Source organism: Sinocyclocheilus grahami, unplaced genomic scaffold (genome assembly GCF_001515645.1).
Source record: "Sinocyclocheilus grahami isolate Dianchi unplaced genomic scaffold, SAMN03320097.WGS_v1.1 scaffold1433.1, whole genome shotgun sequence".
NCBI lineage: Eukaryota > Metazoa > Chordata > Actinopteri > Cypriniformes > Cyprinidae > Sinocyclocheilus > Sinocyclocheilus grahami.
The window spans coordinates 36,262-53,432 of record NW_015506612.1 but is presented as its reverse complement, the minus strand read 5'-3'; the positions used below and the strand labels follow the sequence as shown (position 1 = coordinate 53,432).

Below are 17,171 nucleotides of genomic sequence, written 5' to 3'. Positions count from 1 at the left end.
TATATTTCTTATTTGAGCCAAAGGAGATGAATGAAGTTATTTCAGGACGAGACCGCCCTGATTGTAAAGCAAAACGTGATTGGCTATAGCGAGAAAGTGCTACGATTGGTCAGCAAAGTGAGGCTGTTATCTGATTGGCTTGAGTAGACGGTGGGTGGAGTCCACGCATTTGTGGATTGGTGTGTGTCTCAATGCTAGAAATGTTTCAAAATCCACAAATGTACAGCAAGCGATCCACAAATGGGTGCAGCGATCGACAAATGCACGGGACGCGATTCACAAATCTAATTCTATTTATTCATCAATATGTTTAATTTTTGTTAATCTCTTTACATTTATTTTTGGATCATAATCTATTTATTTAGAATAAAGCAACAATTCTACCCCCATAGAGCAACACGGTGCTTCGCTGCTTGAATGAATCTGTTTTTGAATGAATCGAGTGAGCCAGTGATTCAACGGTCCATTCAGATGTACTCACTTGTTTAGTTTCTAATTGAATCAGCCATTTTGAATGAATCTTTTGATTTGAATGATTCAAAAAATAATTTATTAAAACAGGGACTTGCTGCCATCTACTGGCGGTTTTATTGTCACCTTAATTTATCCATGACAGGTATAAACCAGATGCCAACACAAACACATTCAGCAAAATATTGTTTAATTATCAATACTGGCCAAAATTTCAGGCCCCAGAAGGAAAAAAAACATAATAAATAATAGTTTAAGGCAAATTTTTCATTAAATAAAAACCTTTTAACCCGTTTTACATACATTCTAAATCATAGACATCTTAAAAACATGTAATGAACGTCTATTTGATATCTCATAGGAAACGTCCCATAGACGTATTGCAGATGAGCAAACACTTTTAAAAAGACAGTGTAGACTAATGACAAGTTCTCAGAGTATACCAAGATTCAGCAGGAATGCTAGCGGGAAATGGACATTTTTTAAATTTTAGTACCGACTGGTACCAAAGTCAGTACTTTTGACAACACTCTGTCTATGTGCAGATATATTAGAGATTTTGCTGACAGATGCCTGCTTTCAAATGCTCCCGTGTGCTTTTGTGTAAGCGCTCTGTGAAGAGCGTGAATAATTCAACAGCTTTCTCAAAAATTGCATACTGAACCTTTAAATCACCTTACTGCAGTTTTCCATTTAAAGCTCTTTTCACACAGATGACATGCGTAAGGAATTGCTTCAATGTGAATTATCATTTGACTATCAAATCCTTGTTTACACTTGTTGAAACACTTTCCACACTGAGAGAAAGTAAAATGCTCCCCCCCCACTAAAATTTCACTTACCACATAAACAGAGAAAGGATTCAAAAGCCATTTCAATGCCCCGCATTTTAATAACTGCTCCCTGATGCCCGCAATTTATATACAGTAAAATTACTCAATGATTTTAACGGCAAGAGAAAGTATTGAAATATTTTTTTTTTCCTCCCATCTCATATTTATTCCCTTTAGAGGTTCCATAGTACGCGTCATTTCCTTTCCGAACACGGTATTGTGATGCGGCGGATTGTGGGAGATGGGGTGGGGGGAGGAATCACGATGCCAGCTCAACATCATGATGTCTGTCAGCCATCGGCGATGGATGATGGCATCGCCTATCGGCCCAACTCTGTCTCAAGGCTTCTTTTACACGTGAAAGCATTTCCACACTAAGGACAGGTGAAAGACTTTTCTGAATTGTGAATGCGCACATGCACATTAAGTTGTTTTTTTTGTGTGAAACTCTTTCCACACTGAGAGCAGCTGAAAGGCTTTATTCCAGCATGATTTAACATGTGATACTTAAGGGTTTCTTTACGTGTGAAAGTGTTTCCACACTGAGAGCAGGTAAAAGGCTTCATTCCAGCATGATTTAACATGTGATTCTTAAGGGTTTGTTTACGTGTGAAAGTGTTTCCACACTGAGAGCAGGTGAAAGGCTTTACTGATGTGTGAAGCAGCACATGCCAATTGTGTTGTTTTTCCTGTGTAAAACTCTTTCCACACTGAGAGCAGATGAAAGGCTTTATTCCAGCATGATTAAGCATGTGATTCTTAAGGGTTTCTTTACGTGTAAAAGTGTTTCCACACTGAGAGCAGGTGAAACGCTTTGCTGAGGTGTGAATAAGAACATGCTCATTGAGTAGTTTTTTCTGTGTAAAACTCTTTCCACACTGAGAGCAGCTGAAAGACTTTATTCCAGTATGAATTTTCATGTGATTCCAAAGGCTTCCATTATGGCTGAACATGCTTCCACACTGAGAGCAGATGAAAGACTTTTTTCCCGTATGGTTTAGCATGTGATTCTGAAGGCTTCTTTTACGTTTGAAAGTATTTCCACACTCAGAGCAGGTGAAAGGCCTTTTTCCAGTATGAACATTTATCATGTGTTCGTCAAGGTTTCTTTTCTGTTTGAAACTCTTTCCACACTGGGAGCAGATGAAAGGTTTCATTTCAGTATGAATTTTCATGTGATTCCAAAGGCTTCCTCTATGGCTGAAAGTGTTTCCACACTCAGAGCAGGTGAAAGTCTTCACTCTCTTATGAATTCTCATGTGATTCTTGAGGTATTTTTTACGAGTGAATGCGTTTCCACACTGAGAGCAGCTGAAAGGCCTTTTGACCTCTTTTCTTTGAATGTTGCGTTGCGAGCAACTGTTTTCAGTTTTGGAGCAACTAACAAATTTTTCTCCAGTGACGTCATGCGCTTTCTGATCCTGATGCTTCTCCTCCACTTCATTCAAATCTTGTCTTTCCTCTTTCACTTTCATCGGGCCTAAAATGAAAACATTAAAGTGATGAAAATCAGTTGGGACATTTGGAAAACAAAGAACTTAGGGTCAAACACGATTTTTTCTTTCTTTTTTTTTTAAAGTTGGCATTTTCAGGCAAAATTTGCCATTGTTCTGTAAATGAATGACCAAAATTAGGGAGATTTTAACAACATGTTATTAAATATTGGAATACCTAAGATTAATGAATGTTCAGAAGAATTTTTCATTGGCAGATTGTGTTAACTAATGATTTAACTAATGTTAACTAATGAAGCCCTAATGTAAAGTGTGCCCGAACAATAAAGAATCAAAACACTTTCAAACAATATCTAGGACATGTTGTAGTCCATATTAAAATGTAAAAAAAGTTTGAAAATAAATAGCCTATTAAGTCTAAATATTTACGTATTTGGCGCTGTGATGAACATCATAGCAAATACACAAATCTGAATGGCTATTTAAATCATTTAAACATGATTCAGAAACAGGAAGTAGTGCAGCTGCTTTGTTTACAGGGTTTCCGGGGTAACCGGAATTCATTCCGGCATTTAAATGAATTATTATTAGGGGTTCAAGCACGTAGTGCTGAAACCCTATTGTAATTGTTAGGATTTTTATTATTATTATTATTATTCTCTAAAACTGATCGTGCAGCCCAAACCGTAAGGCCTAGAGAGCTGAAACTTGGTCAGATTGTAGTAGTCCAGCTTTCTTGTTAGATCCAAAGACTCACCGCAATCGGCCAATAGGGGGGTGCTACAGCGATCAAAAACGCAAAAGCCCTTATAACTCCTACACCGTAGACTCAAGTGTCTTATATCACTGGATTCCTTGGCTCAATCAAAACAAAATGGCTATCTCCGATTTCATTTCCGTCTATAAAAATTTTCCGCCATTTTGAATTTTGTCAGAAACCTACTTTTGCGAACTAGTCCTAGGATTTTCACCCGATCGGAACCAAACCAGTGCAGAAATGTTTTTTGGACAGTGAATATAAAAAAATTATCAAAAAAAGTTGAAATTTCAACTCACCGTCGCTTAGGGACGCAAAAACGTCTGTTAGGTACGGGGCCATTTTTACTAAAATGGCTATAACTCCTGAACGGAATGAGATATCTTCACCAAACTCGGTACACATGTGTGAAAGCTCAATCTTTGGTTAAATAAAAAAAAAGGCAACCGTCGGTCCGATCGACTTGAAAATTGGTATGCAGTGTCTTTGTCTAAAGGGGCACAAGTGTCTATGAGGACATTCGCATATCTCAAAAAACATGGCCGCCATTGGCCAAAGAAGTTTAGGCACCTATTGGACAAGGTTAACGGAGGTCGATCAGAACAAAACAGACCTTTAGGGCATGTTCGACTCATGGCCCTAAAGGTCTGTAAGAATTTTGAAAGAAAACGGTCACTAGTTGGCGATAACAAACTTTTTTGCCTCTGTAATCCACACAATATGCATATCATTCGAAAGACCTCCTCATAATGCACAACTTTGCCTCAAGAACCATTGCTGTCAGTCAAATCGTTCATTAATTATTCACAAATATGTTCAAAGCCTACTTTTGCGAACTAGTCCTAGGTTTTTCGTCATTCTCAAACCACTGCAGCAATGTTCTCTGGACTCTTTAGATAAAAAAAAAATTTAAAAAATGTTGAATTTTGTCCTTTGGTTATCTTTAACGGGGTAGGAAAGGGGTGTTGTCAAATATACCCATAAGCCTATAAAACCTAAACGAAAACTCAAAACTTTACGAAACTTGGTGAAACCATGTGTTTCATAGAGATTGGACCATAGGTGGCCCTATAACAGTTGAAAAGGCCTCAAAAATACAATATTTGTATAGAAAATGACCTGAAATTGTAGAACATGTCCATATATTCACACAAACACTAGATCTTCATATCATATGATAGATCTCCTCATTCTGAACAACTTTGCCTCTGGGACTAATGCTGTCATTCAAATCGTTCATTAAATATGCACAAATATGGTAAAAACCTACTTTTGCGAACTAGTCCTAGGTTTTTCACTCAATCTCGATCAAACCACTGCAGCGCAATTCTCCGGACTCTCTAGATCATTAATTATCAAAAATGTTTTGAATTTTGTCCTTTGGTTAACTATGACAGGTTCATTTATAAAAGGGGCGTGGCCAAAATACCCAAAAGCCTATCAAACCTAAAGAAAAACTCAAAACTTCATGACACTCGGTGAGCATATGTGACAGATGACTCTAAACAAGGATGCAACATTTTATGTAAATTTGACCATTGTTGGCGCTATAACAGTCATAACTGTTAAAAATATTATTTCTTTGGTAAATTACCTGCATTTACCAAAAATGCTATTTTAATCATTGATTTAAGTGGCTACAGCCATGTTAACAATGTCTTTAACCTTATGTGCTTAAATGCCTAAAGTGCTTGAACCCCGGTAATCGCTGCTTGCAGCTATATTTATTAAAAAATATTCTTCTGCAGTTTAGCGCCATCTGCTGTCAGAGAGTGAAAGTGCGCTTTCATCCAGAGCGTCTCTCACATGTTCCGCCATGTGCTTCTTGTCCACGCTTGTTTACGTCAGAGTGCGCACGCGTCTTTCACGCAGCATACAGCGGTGTTGTGCATTTTGACCAGTTGATGGGAAAAGTATTCTTAAAATGCATTCAAAATTCGGAATAATTTGTAATATATAATTATTCACGGTATTTAGAAGTGCCCACGATAACAATATCGTGCATATTCATTACCGTGCTATATCGCATTACCGAATACCGGCAACAAGTCTAGCCAAAATGCATTAAAAGCTTTTTTTTAATTGTCTTGTAGGGCTGCCCCCTAATAGTCGACTAATCGTTAGTCAACCAGAAGAAGCTTGGTTAACCAAAATTTTATTAGTCGCAGAAAGAAAAAAAAATTCCACAGGCGAAGTCATGCAGTCTGTGACTAACAGATCATTAATGGCTACTCTATGGTAATAAAGTACATCAGGCAGGACATCCAAACGCTTGTGCCAAATATGGCTTATCTTAAATATGTAATAGGGCTGCATGATAAATCGCATGAAAAAAACGAAACCCATAGGTGTTTTTATAGGTTTAAAGGGGAGCGCGACCAAAGAATGTTGTCAATTATTACATGCTTACAAGGTTAGAAGTTTAACAAATCAGTCAACATACTGTGATTGTAGTTGTTAAATAAAAATGTAATTCATATAAATTCATGCATCACCTAATTTCATCGTAACATATAGGCCTGGCCTACAGAAAAGAACATTTATGTTTAATCTATCTAATAGTGTGTTGGTCATACTATACAATGATTTATTTCTTTGTTGAATAATACAGAACATGAAGAGCTTTAAAAAATAATTGCATATTAAATCGCAATCGCAATATTGGTAAAAAAAAAAAATTTAATTTTGCAATTAGATTATTTTCCAAAATCGTTTAGCCCTACTTTCTTCTTTCAGATTAATCCAATTGGAGTTATATTAACAATTGTCCTGGCCCCTTCAAGCGTTACAATGGGAGTAAGCGGGTGCTTTTTGTCAACGGTCCAGAAGACGTGAAATAAAGTGCGTGAATCCGTAATAAAACGTGCCTCACACAGCTCCGGGGGGGGGTGAATAAAGGCCTCCTGTAGCGAATCCATGCATTTTGTAAGAAAAATACCCATTTCAAACACTTTTCTCACTTTTGCTGACTGTTGTACGCGGAAGCTGTTCCTGCGGATGACGTAGGATGTTGGCGTTGTGTGATTAGTGACGAATGCAGAGAGAGAACAAAACAAAACGAATTAGAAGCACAAAACAAGGATTTGTAAAGAAAAATGTCGGAGGATTCCGATATAAGCCAAGAGGAGACTGGTTTTCCTTTGCTAAAGTAAGGAAACTTTGCTTCCTTTGCTCCTGTAAACAAACTCTCGAGTAGGGCTGGACAATAATTCAATATCAATATGCAATAGTTTTTTTTCAATAACGGTGATATGATTTTTAAACACATTTCCGATATTTCGATATAGCCTACATTACCAGTGTTTCCCATACATTGATTTATTTGTGGCTTTGACTTCATTGAATAAACATGAGCACTGCACGTTTCAAAAATCAAAACACGTCGTGGGTGTTTTATATGAATGCATCTCTGAAGGGAAAGGACTGTCTTCAGAAAAGTTTCAATGGCATTTTCACTTTATCTGATAAAGAAGCATTCATGAGCAGAGCTGATTTGATTAAAGCCATTACTAGAGAAACCGCTAGTTCTACTGCTCTCAAAGCGCCTCCTGCTGGCGGAGAATCAGTTTGCATTTTCAATAAGCCAGTCTCCAGCAACATGTTTGTTGTTTCTCTCTTTTTTTTTTGCAGCAACTCTGAGCACTTTTCATACTCTTTATACTGGCTAAAGCACATTTGTTGCAATCTATAAGAATAATCAGCTTACACTATCAGTCAAAAGTTTTTGAACCGTAAGAAAAAAAAAATAAAAGAAAAAAAAATAAAAAATAAATATATATATATATATATATATATATACACACGTATGTATATATATATTTTTTTTCTTCTTTTTTCAAGAATTCTCTTCTGCTCACTATTATTTTTTTACTTCAAACCATAGGCTAACATACCAGTCAAAAGTTTTTGAACAGTAAGATTGTTAATGTTTTTTAAAGAATTCTCTTCTGCTCACCAAGCCTGCATTTATTTGATCCAATATACAGCAAAAACGGTACAATTTTGAAATATTTTTACTACTAAAAATAACTGCTTTCTATTTGAATATATTTTAAAATGTTATTTTCTGAGCACTTTTCATACTCTTTATACTGGCTAAAGCACATTTGTTGCAATCTATAAGAATAATCAGCTTACACTATCAGTCAAAAGTTTTTGAACCGTAAGAAAAAAAAAATAAAAGACTTCAGTGTAACATGATCCTTCAGCAATCATTTTAATATGCTGATTTGCTGATTCTCAATATTTAAAACAGTTGAGTACATTTCAGGATTCTTTGATGAATAGAAAGATCAGTATTTATCTGAAATAAAATGCTTTTGTAACAAAATACACTATTCCATTCAAAAGCTTGGATTTCTTATAACTATTTTCTGTGTGAATATATTGTAAAATGTGATTTATTCCTGTGATCAAAGCTGAATTTTCAGCATCATTACTCCAGTCTTCAGTGTCACGATCCGGAAATCATTCTAATATGCCGATTATCAATATTTAAAACATTTGAGTAAATCTTTTTTTTCAGGATTCTTTGATGAATAGAAAGATCAGTATTTATCTGAAATAAAATGCTTTTGTAACAAAATACACTATTCCATTCAAAAGCTTGGATTTCTTTTTTTCTTTTGGAAAGAAATTATAGAAATTAATACTTTTATTTAGCAAGGATGTTTTAAAGGGATAGTTCACCCAAAAATGAAAATTTGATGTTTATCTGCTTACCCCCAGGGCATCCAAGATGTAGGTGACTTTGTTTCTTCAGTAGAACACAAACAAAGATTTTTAACTCAAACTGTTGCAGTCTGTCAGTCTTATAATGGAAGTGAATGGGAATCACAGCTTTGAGAGACAAAAAAAACATACACAAACAAAACCAAATTAAACCCTGCGGCTCGTGACTATACATTGATGTGTAAAGACACAAAATGATCGGTCTGTGCAAGAAACTGAACAGTATTTATATCGTTTTTTTACCTCTGAACTAGAGCCCGGCCGATATATCACTTTGCCGATATTATCGGCCGATATGAGGCTGTCGCCGATATATCTATAAAATGCTTAAAATGGTGTAATTACTTAGTTTGTCCAGCAGAGCGCGCTCCATTGTTTGCTACTGGCGACCTGGATGAAACGCTTTAAAGCTTAAGTCTATGGAAAACCATTGAAACTTTGAACGGCCATATATCTCTGTAACGGCGTGGCGAATCCGCACCAAATTCGGTGGATCCCTTCAGCTCGAGGAACCCTCTCGAACGCGAATCGCGTGTACGTCTAGAGGCCCGCTTTCGAATGAGACCACCCCCGCGTCGATAGCTGGGTTTGGGAGATACAGGTGGTTAAATCTGCGGTCCGGCGCCGAACGATCAAGCTATCCCGGGGGGCTACCGACGCGCGGAGGGTGGCGTTTGAGAGGGCTCCTCGAGCTGAAGGGATCCCCCAAATTTGGTGGAGATCCGCAGGCGCATTCGCGAGATACCAGTCAACACTTTCACTTCAGTAAGGAGGTCTCTTGTTCAAGCAGCAGCATTCAAGCGTCATCTTATATGATTGCTCCGAAGTGAAAAACTTTAACGGAATAAAGTTGAATGGAACTGAATTGAATTAAAGTTGAATACATACACAAACAAAACCAAATTAAACCCTGAGGCTCGTGACGATATATTGATGTGTAAAGACACGAAACGATCGGTCTGTGCAAGAAACTGAACAGTATTTATATAGTTTTTTTTTACCTCTGATGCACTGCAATGTCTGAACTGTCCTGAGTGCGTCCTCGACAGCCAGCGAGTGATGCGTCTTCTACTTGCTTTACGGCGGATCGCAGATTTATATGTGCATTACCTCCACCTATCTCTCAAATGGACCATTGACATTGTAGATAGTGTGTCAATGGTCCATTTGAGAGATAGGTGGCGGTAATGCACTTATAAGTCTGTGATCTCAATGTCTGATATTCTCAATGTTACTCAGAAGACAGGATACAGGTTTAACTCATTCGAAATACTTATGCTTAATGTTACACTGTCAGATATGCAAAAGAAATGTATCGTATCTCTTGCTCTGGCTACTGCGTATTGACCACCAGGGCCGTATACAGATTTCCTAAAAGAATTTGCAGATTTCCTCTCAGACCTACTGGTTACTGTTGATAAAGCGCTAATTGTCGGAGATTTTAACATTCACGTTGATAACACAAATGATGCATTAGGACTGGCGTTTACTGACCTAATTAACTCTTTTGGAGTCAAGCAAATCGTCACCGGGCCCACTCATCGTTTTAATCATACGCTAGGATGATACTTAACTATATATCTCAACGAGACCAGATGAAACTTCTAAATTATCTATGCTAACAGAGTGTGTTAAAAATGTAAAAGATTGGATGACCAATTATTTTCTCCTATTAAATTCGGATAAGACAGATATATTACTTATTGGACCAAAAGACAGTACGCCGAATCTCTTGGATTACAATTTGCAACTAGACGGATGTACTGTTAGTTCCTCTACAGTCAAAAATCTGGGTGTTATATTAGATAGCAACTTGTCTTTTGAAAATCATATTTCCCATGTTACAAAAACAGCATTCTTCCATCTTAGAAACATTGCCAAGCTACGAAACATGTTACCTGTTTCTGATGCAGAAAAGCTAGTTCATGCATTCATGACCTCTAGACTGGACTATTGTAATGCACTGCTAGGTGGTTGTCCTGCATCTTCAATAAACAAGCTACAGGTAGTCCAAAAAGCAGCGGCTAGAGTCCTTACCAGGTCAAGAAAATATGATCATATTACCCCAATTTTGCAGTCTCTGCACTGGCTACCTATTAAGTTCCGTATCAGTTACAAAATATTATTACAACAAATTGTTCAGCACAAGTCATGGCGCAACAAAGAAAAAGGAAAATCGAAAGTGAATGCAGGAGATTTCAGACATGTTGGGTAAATTAATATTTTTTAATTTTAATGAGCGGGAAATGTGTGTTTAATTTGCCAGGAGTCTGTTGCGGTGATGAAGGAATATAATGTTAAAATACATTATGAAACAAAACATCAGTCTTTCAAATCTTACATTGGTGCTGAGCATGATCAAAAGGTGAAACAATTGGCAGCTGCCTTGTTAGCTCAACAACAACAATTTTTTCGTGCTAATAAAGCACAGGAAAATACTACATTAGCTAGTTATGAGGTAACTCACCTAATAGCGTGGCATGGAAAACCCTTCACTGAAGGCGAACTTATAAAGGAGCGTCTGATGAAAGTTGCCACTATAATTTGGCCAGAAAAGATGCAAGATTTTACAAATATCAGTCTTTCAAGAAACACAGTCGAACGGAGAATTGAGGACTTGTCGGCAAATCTAAAAGAACAAGTGACAGACAAAGTTCCCACGTTTGATTTTTACTCAATTCCGTGTGATGACAGCACTGATTCCACAGATACTGCACAGTTGTTAATTTTTTTGCGAGGTGTGGACAGTGATTTTTGCATTTCAGAAGAGCTCCTTGATATGAAGAGCCTTAAGAGTACAACAACGGGAAAATATATTTTTGATGCCGTATCATGTGCGATTGAAAACATGAATCTCCCTTGGGCCAAGCTCTGTGGCATTACAACCGATGGAGCGTCAGCCATGATCGGCGAGCAGAATGGAATGGCTTCCATGGTATGCCACAAAGTTTGCGAAAGTGGAGGTGAGGCTTTGAAAATGCACTGTATCACACACCAGGAAGCGCTCTTTGCCAAAGCCATCCAGATGGATAATGTGATGACCACTGTGGTGACAACTATAAACTTGATTCGTTCAAGAGCGCTCAACCACAGAGAAATCAGGGCATTTCTTTCTGATATTGATGCAGAATATGGTGACGTAATATATCACTCTAACGTGCGGTGGCTGAGTCGCGGCTCTGCTCTACAGCGGTTCTATTCGAAATTTACCATTTTTGAAAGAAAAAAAATATGACACTTGATCAACTCAATGACCCAGACTGGCTGGCAGACCTTGCTTTATTTGTTGATTTGACCAGTCACCTGAACGCACTAAATAAAAGCCTGCAAGGCAAGGACCAGCTGATATCGGAAATGTATGCGCACTTGAAATCCTTTGCTGTGAAGCGAAGACTTTTTGAGAGACAAATCAGTGACCGCAATGCTGTGCACTTTCCTAGTTTGTCCGAAATCTCAAGTTTTTCAGATTCCAACATCCCTGGAAAAATTTATAAATATTCAACAGTGCTCACATCTTTAATCACAGAATTTAATCAGCGTTTTCAAGACTTTTCTGCTATTGATAGCGACATCAAACTGTTCTCAACCTCTTTCTCTGTTAATGTAGAAGTAGTACAAGAGATGTGCAGCTGGAACTCATAGAACTTCCATGCGATGATTCTCTTCGCAGCCGCCACCAGCGTCTTCCCCTGTCAAGAGTTTTACAAGAGTTTGGAAACATTCAGATTCCCCTTAATTAAACGTCACGCACAAAGGATGATGAGTCTGTTTGGCTCCACATACATATGTGAGCAAACATTTTCGCTGATGACGCTGAACAAGAGTCCACTGAGAGCCAGTCTGAATGACAGCCATCTCTGTGATCTGCTTCGTATCTCTACTACATGATTTGACATCAATTCTGAAATCCAAGGCACAACATCACTGTTCACATTAATAAGTTAAGGGGGAGTAAAAAAAATATTGAAAGTAATACACTGTAATGATTCTTAGGTTAAAAATGTATATAATATCATGGGGCATATATAAATATATATTTAGCACACACAACATTTTTTAGACAATAGGATATCTAACATATAAGCAGACAAAGACAAGTTAATGGCAATAATCAATTAGTTAATTGTCTAATAGTAGTTTTTTTTTTTTTTACAGCCATGAGGCCCAAGACGGCACACATTATTTTTGCACCTGGCCCCCTGTGAAAAAAGTTTGGACACCCCTGGCCTACACAAATAGCATTTAGATGGTGTTTCTGATTAAATAAAGCAGTAACTGATGTCATAAAATTATGAGTATGTTTTGATTTAAGGGTCAATAGCTATAGCTTACATGAACCAAAAAAAAAATCACAAACATGACACTTGTAAATTAAATAATTTTATATATATCCACTTATTCATTAATGTGTAATGTTTTATTTTTTAAACTAATCATAAGCTCTAAAAGAGTTTCAGAATTTTTACAACTCTTTCGCTTTAGACCATCTACAAATGTTAAATCTTAAAATAAAATATTAGGGTTAACACTGCATCTTTCTGGGGGGGAAAAAATGCAGTGATTGATATATAGTTTATTTATAATTATTTTCAAAGCTTCAATGTACTGTCAAAAAACCTTCATTATTGTTAATTTAATTCTAACAAGTAAGTTCTTGTTAAAAACTAACCAAAATTAAAAATATTTTGTTTATAATTTCTGCACAGGAAAGACTTGGTGTTGTTTCCAAACAAAAGGAAATATATCGGTATCGGTCAAAATGAGTTGAAAAATAATTGGCATATCAGATATCGGCAAAAATTCAATATCGTGCATTGCTACTTTGTATTATGGAAACACTTATGAGGTGACAGGACTAACCATTCTGCTGCAAGCACAGTGTTAAAATTAATACATAGATTATTTTACGTTTGACTATTTAATTCATATTTTGAGTGAGTTTGGGTTGTGGGATGATGATTGAGAACGAACAAATGCAAATATGGACACAGACTTCTACCAGCCGCTAACAGACATGTAAGACAAAAGACAAGGTAAGTAACGTTAAGTACCTTATATAATGTTCTATAGTTTCATTAAGTTACAGTGCAACGAGGTGAGATGCTATTCGCGATTACATATCTCAATGTCCTACCAGTGTGTATTACTGTGTTTTGTTACTATGAGCTAATACTGTTAGCTGCGGCTGGGCGATATATGACCATGTTGTGGCGATGATATGAACTGCAATATATATATCCTCATAGCACAGTACTACTTAAAGTTACTGACACTTTGATAAAGCAGCGTGCATGAATGAGGAATAAATAGCAGGACACGCATGGTGATGAAATGAGTGAAGAACAATAGACACAGAAAGCCACGCCTCACTTGAATGGTCAAATACAGACAGTTATCTCAAGATTCACTTGACTTAAACACAGCCGCTAATGTTTGGAGTCAAGATAAATATGATTTAGGTGGAAACCTGGTTACATGTCAGTATACTGGATCTGTGCATTTTGTTTTTAAAGTGACAGCTGTATAATTTAGCCTAACGTTACCTTTTTGAGGCCGATCACAGAAAGCAATATCTGCCGATACGATCCCCGATACCGATCTTTTTAAAGCCTTCTTTTTATCATGTAGAATTATTTACTGTTGATCCAATCAAGATTTTGACATTCAGGGCCTGAATTTCATTTTTGAGAATGAATTCCCCTCTTAGGTGTCTTTGTGAAAGGGGATTTTTTAATTTGAGGGGTGGAGGGGGGCACTTTTTAGATATTTTTCAAAAATATACATTTATCTTACCTAAATGTTTGATCATGCAGTGCATTTTTGCTTTGACAATCATGCAATTGTTACACAATAGCCTACACACAGCACAAGCCTGATTCATGATCATTGCCTTGTTTAAAAGTGCTCTTTTCCTTTAAACCTAGCCAAAAAGTCATGTGTTGACTGTGTTGAAACACAGCAGATTTTAATTAAATGCATTTATAGTGTAATTACTACATTTTCATGTCAATCCATGTTCATATTTACCACAAACAATCCACTGTCACTTTAATTCAGCGCACACGTATGTCTGGCCGACATCGGCCCAATAGCAAAACGTCGGCCTCATTACCTAAAACATCTAATAAGTATCGGCCAGGGATAGGCCGATATAATTCGGTCAGTGCTCTATTTTCTCAGCTCATCAATCATCGGCTCACGACCGGAGGCCGATGCCGCGCTTATCTGTTTGCACGAGCTCAGTTATTCATCTCTTAGCAACCCACAGAGAGAAGAGACTCATCCTGGCGACATTTGTGGCTTTCAGGTAAGATTTCACTTAAGCTAAATTGGAAAAAAATACTATTTTGTTAATTCTGTGACACTTAAAGATAACTAGTAAGGCTCTCGTTATGCAAAACTACAGCACAGGTGAAGAGACTGTGGCTCATTTCCAACTAATTTGTTTAGCTAATGGTCACGGTAGCAATTTTTTAAATTAATGTTAACATCTTAATGTGTTTCCAGCAATTTCTCGGAGGGGAAATGTTAAAGCGGCTGTGTTTTTCACTGTTACAGTCTGCCAGAAAGAATTCGTCTCTATACGGTGAGTTATTGTTGATGTTGCTTTTTGAACTACAAAATGAGTTTTAAATTCATTATTGAATAATAATTGAATGAGACTAAATTAAGGTAATGTTTTTATTAAATATTAAATGCTGTGTGTGTATATATATTAGTGTTAATTTTGTTATCAAAGACTATGATGAAAAATGTTCATTGACAAGCTTTTTTCCTATGACTAAAGGCCGTTTCACACTGAGTGCGATGCGAAAAAGCAAGGCGAATCGCCAACGAATGTTGCTTTCACACAGAGCACGAAACGATTGATCGCCTTCTGCTAATTCACGCCTGCACGCTAGGTGGCGCTGACCAGCAATGCATTTTTACTCATATGCATCTCATATATGGATTTAACATTGTCCACTGCTCAATATACAGCATTAAATATAGCTAAATAAAGTTTGCTTCTACGCCAGAAACACAAACTATCTATAATGCTTACAAGAAAACATCTTAAAATATAAACATAAGTACAACTAGCATCAAGCCACATTTGAGAATGTATGTGATTGTTTTTGCTTAAAACCCACTATAAACCATCATCGTGTGCTTGTAATAACTTCCGATTGTGATCTATAGTTGATTTTGATTCTAATAGGCAGACATGCACTCTTTGTGGGCTATGTTTAATAACGCCACACTGCTTATTGTCATAAACATCCTTTATTGTTATAAAATTACCATGAGCTGCATACAAAACATATCGTCATAATCATGTCTATTTGCTTTCATATTTCATGTGTAGAAAAATGTTTCACTCATTTTTTTAAACACAGAAAATCTAGAGAGTTAACACGCTCCGACTCATAACACTCGCGCACGTGGAAGAAAATGGACACTCCAGATCACATAATTCATTGGAAAATTTTGAAATTATATAAGGATTCGGCACAGGATGAAAAAAAATCCTTGCTTTTTCACACCACGAATGATCGCGTCGGGTGTAAATAGCCCCATAAGGATCTATTGTTTCGATTCAAAAGCGTCATCGCGACGAATTTTCGCTTTCAGTGTAAAAAGCCCTTAAAGGGGTCATATGATGCTTTTTTAAAGATCATTATTTTGTGTATTTGGTGTAACAGAATATGTTGACATGCTTTAATATTCAAAAAACACATTATTTTTCAAATACTGTACATTATTGTAGGTCCTCTATGCCCTGCCTCTCTCAAACGCTTTGTTTTCTACAAAGTCCCTCCTTCCGACAAGCGCAGTCTGCTCTGATTGGCCAGCTGACCCAGTGCATTGTGATTGGCTGAACACCGCAAGCACTCGTCCGGAAATGTAACTCCCCTTACCATAATCGCGAGCTTCATCTTTCAAAATAAATGTAAAGACAGTAAATAATGTAATTATTTTTACCATCAGTTCAAGCCCGAAAGGGGAACAGAGTCGCGTGACAGACACAGTAATGAAGCTGGTATGTTTGCAGTACACAAGCCACGGTTAAGACAACTGACTCCACTGTGATGTGATGTGATGCTGTCTCTCTCTCTCTCTCTCACACACACACACACACACACACGATGCGCAAAACTCCGCATTTGAACATGTCTATGATTTTGCAAAAAGGACTTTATCTTCTTGCCGGAGTTTAATGTTGTTTTGTTACTTGCTACCGGGTGTCTGTGAGAACAAAACACGGGCGTAGAAAAGACTATAAATTGTTTTTAACGTGCACAGTAACTGAAATTTAAAACTGTTAAAAGAAAGGCTCAATAACTGTTGCACAGATATAATACACTACGCATCAATTTCTCTTCCCTTTGTGCTTTTGCAGTTTTTAACACGAAGTGCTTACAATGTGCGCATCTAGTGTGTAGAATGATGCGCTTGAAGCAACACGGCATCAGGCTGTGACGTCATGTTGCTTCAAGCACATCATTCTGCACACCGGATGCGCACATTGTAAGCGCTTCGTGCTCATAGACTGTATAAAAACAGTTCGTGCTGCACTGTATTTGTTTTGTCCTATCGTATCTATCATATGTTGTTGCCTTATTAAAAAATATGCTATACATTTCAAATAAATTTATTTTAATTTTATAGTATATACTTATATATAAAAACATTCATGAATGTTTTTAATGAATGGATTTTATAATAATACAAATAGCAATGTGTAACCTTTTACCATATTTAGCACTTATATTTGTTCCCCACAAAATATTGTTTTTCACTAAATGTTTGGATTTCTAAAATTATTGTGCACTGATTTTTCTAGAATAACTTTTGCTGCTGAATTATCCACTAACCTAGTTTATGATACATTTTTGTCATAGATTATAAATATACATAGGCCTATATTTTTTCATATTTGTT

General features: G+C 36.8%; 1 protein-coding gene across 1 annotated transcript in view; it reads right to left on the bottom strand.

The window, feature by feature from the left end:
* Positions 1-1,458: 1,458 nt before the first annotated feature.
* LOC107570250 (gastrula zinc finger protein XlCGF26.1-like) overlaps positions 1,459-17,171 on the bottom strand; it is a 29,591-nt gene continuing 13,878 nt past the window's right edge. Inside the window, exon 2 of the mRNA XM_016256459.1 lies at positions 1,459-2,784. Coding sequence (XP_016111945.1) covers positions 1,679-2,779 — 1,101 coding nt within the window. The 5' untranslated portion in view covers positions 2,780-2,784 and the 3' untranslated portion in view covers positions 1,459-1,678. The remainder of the gene's footprint in view (positions 2,785-17,171) is intronic.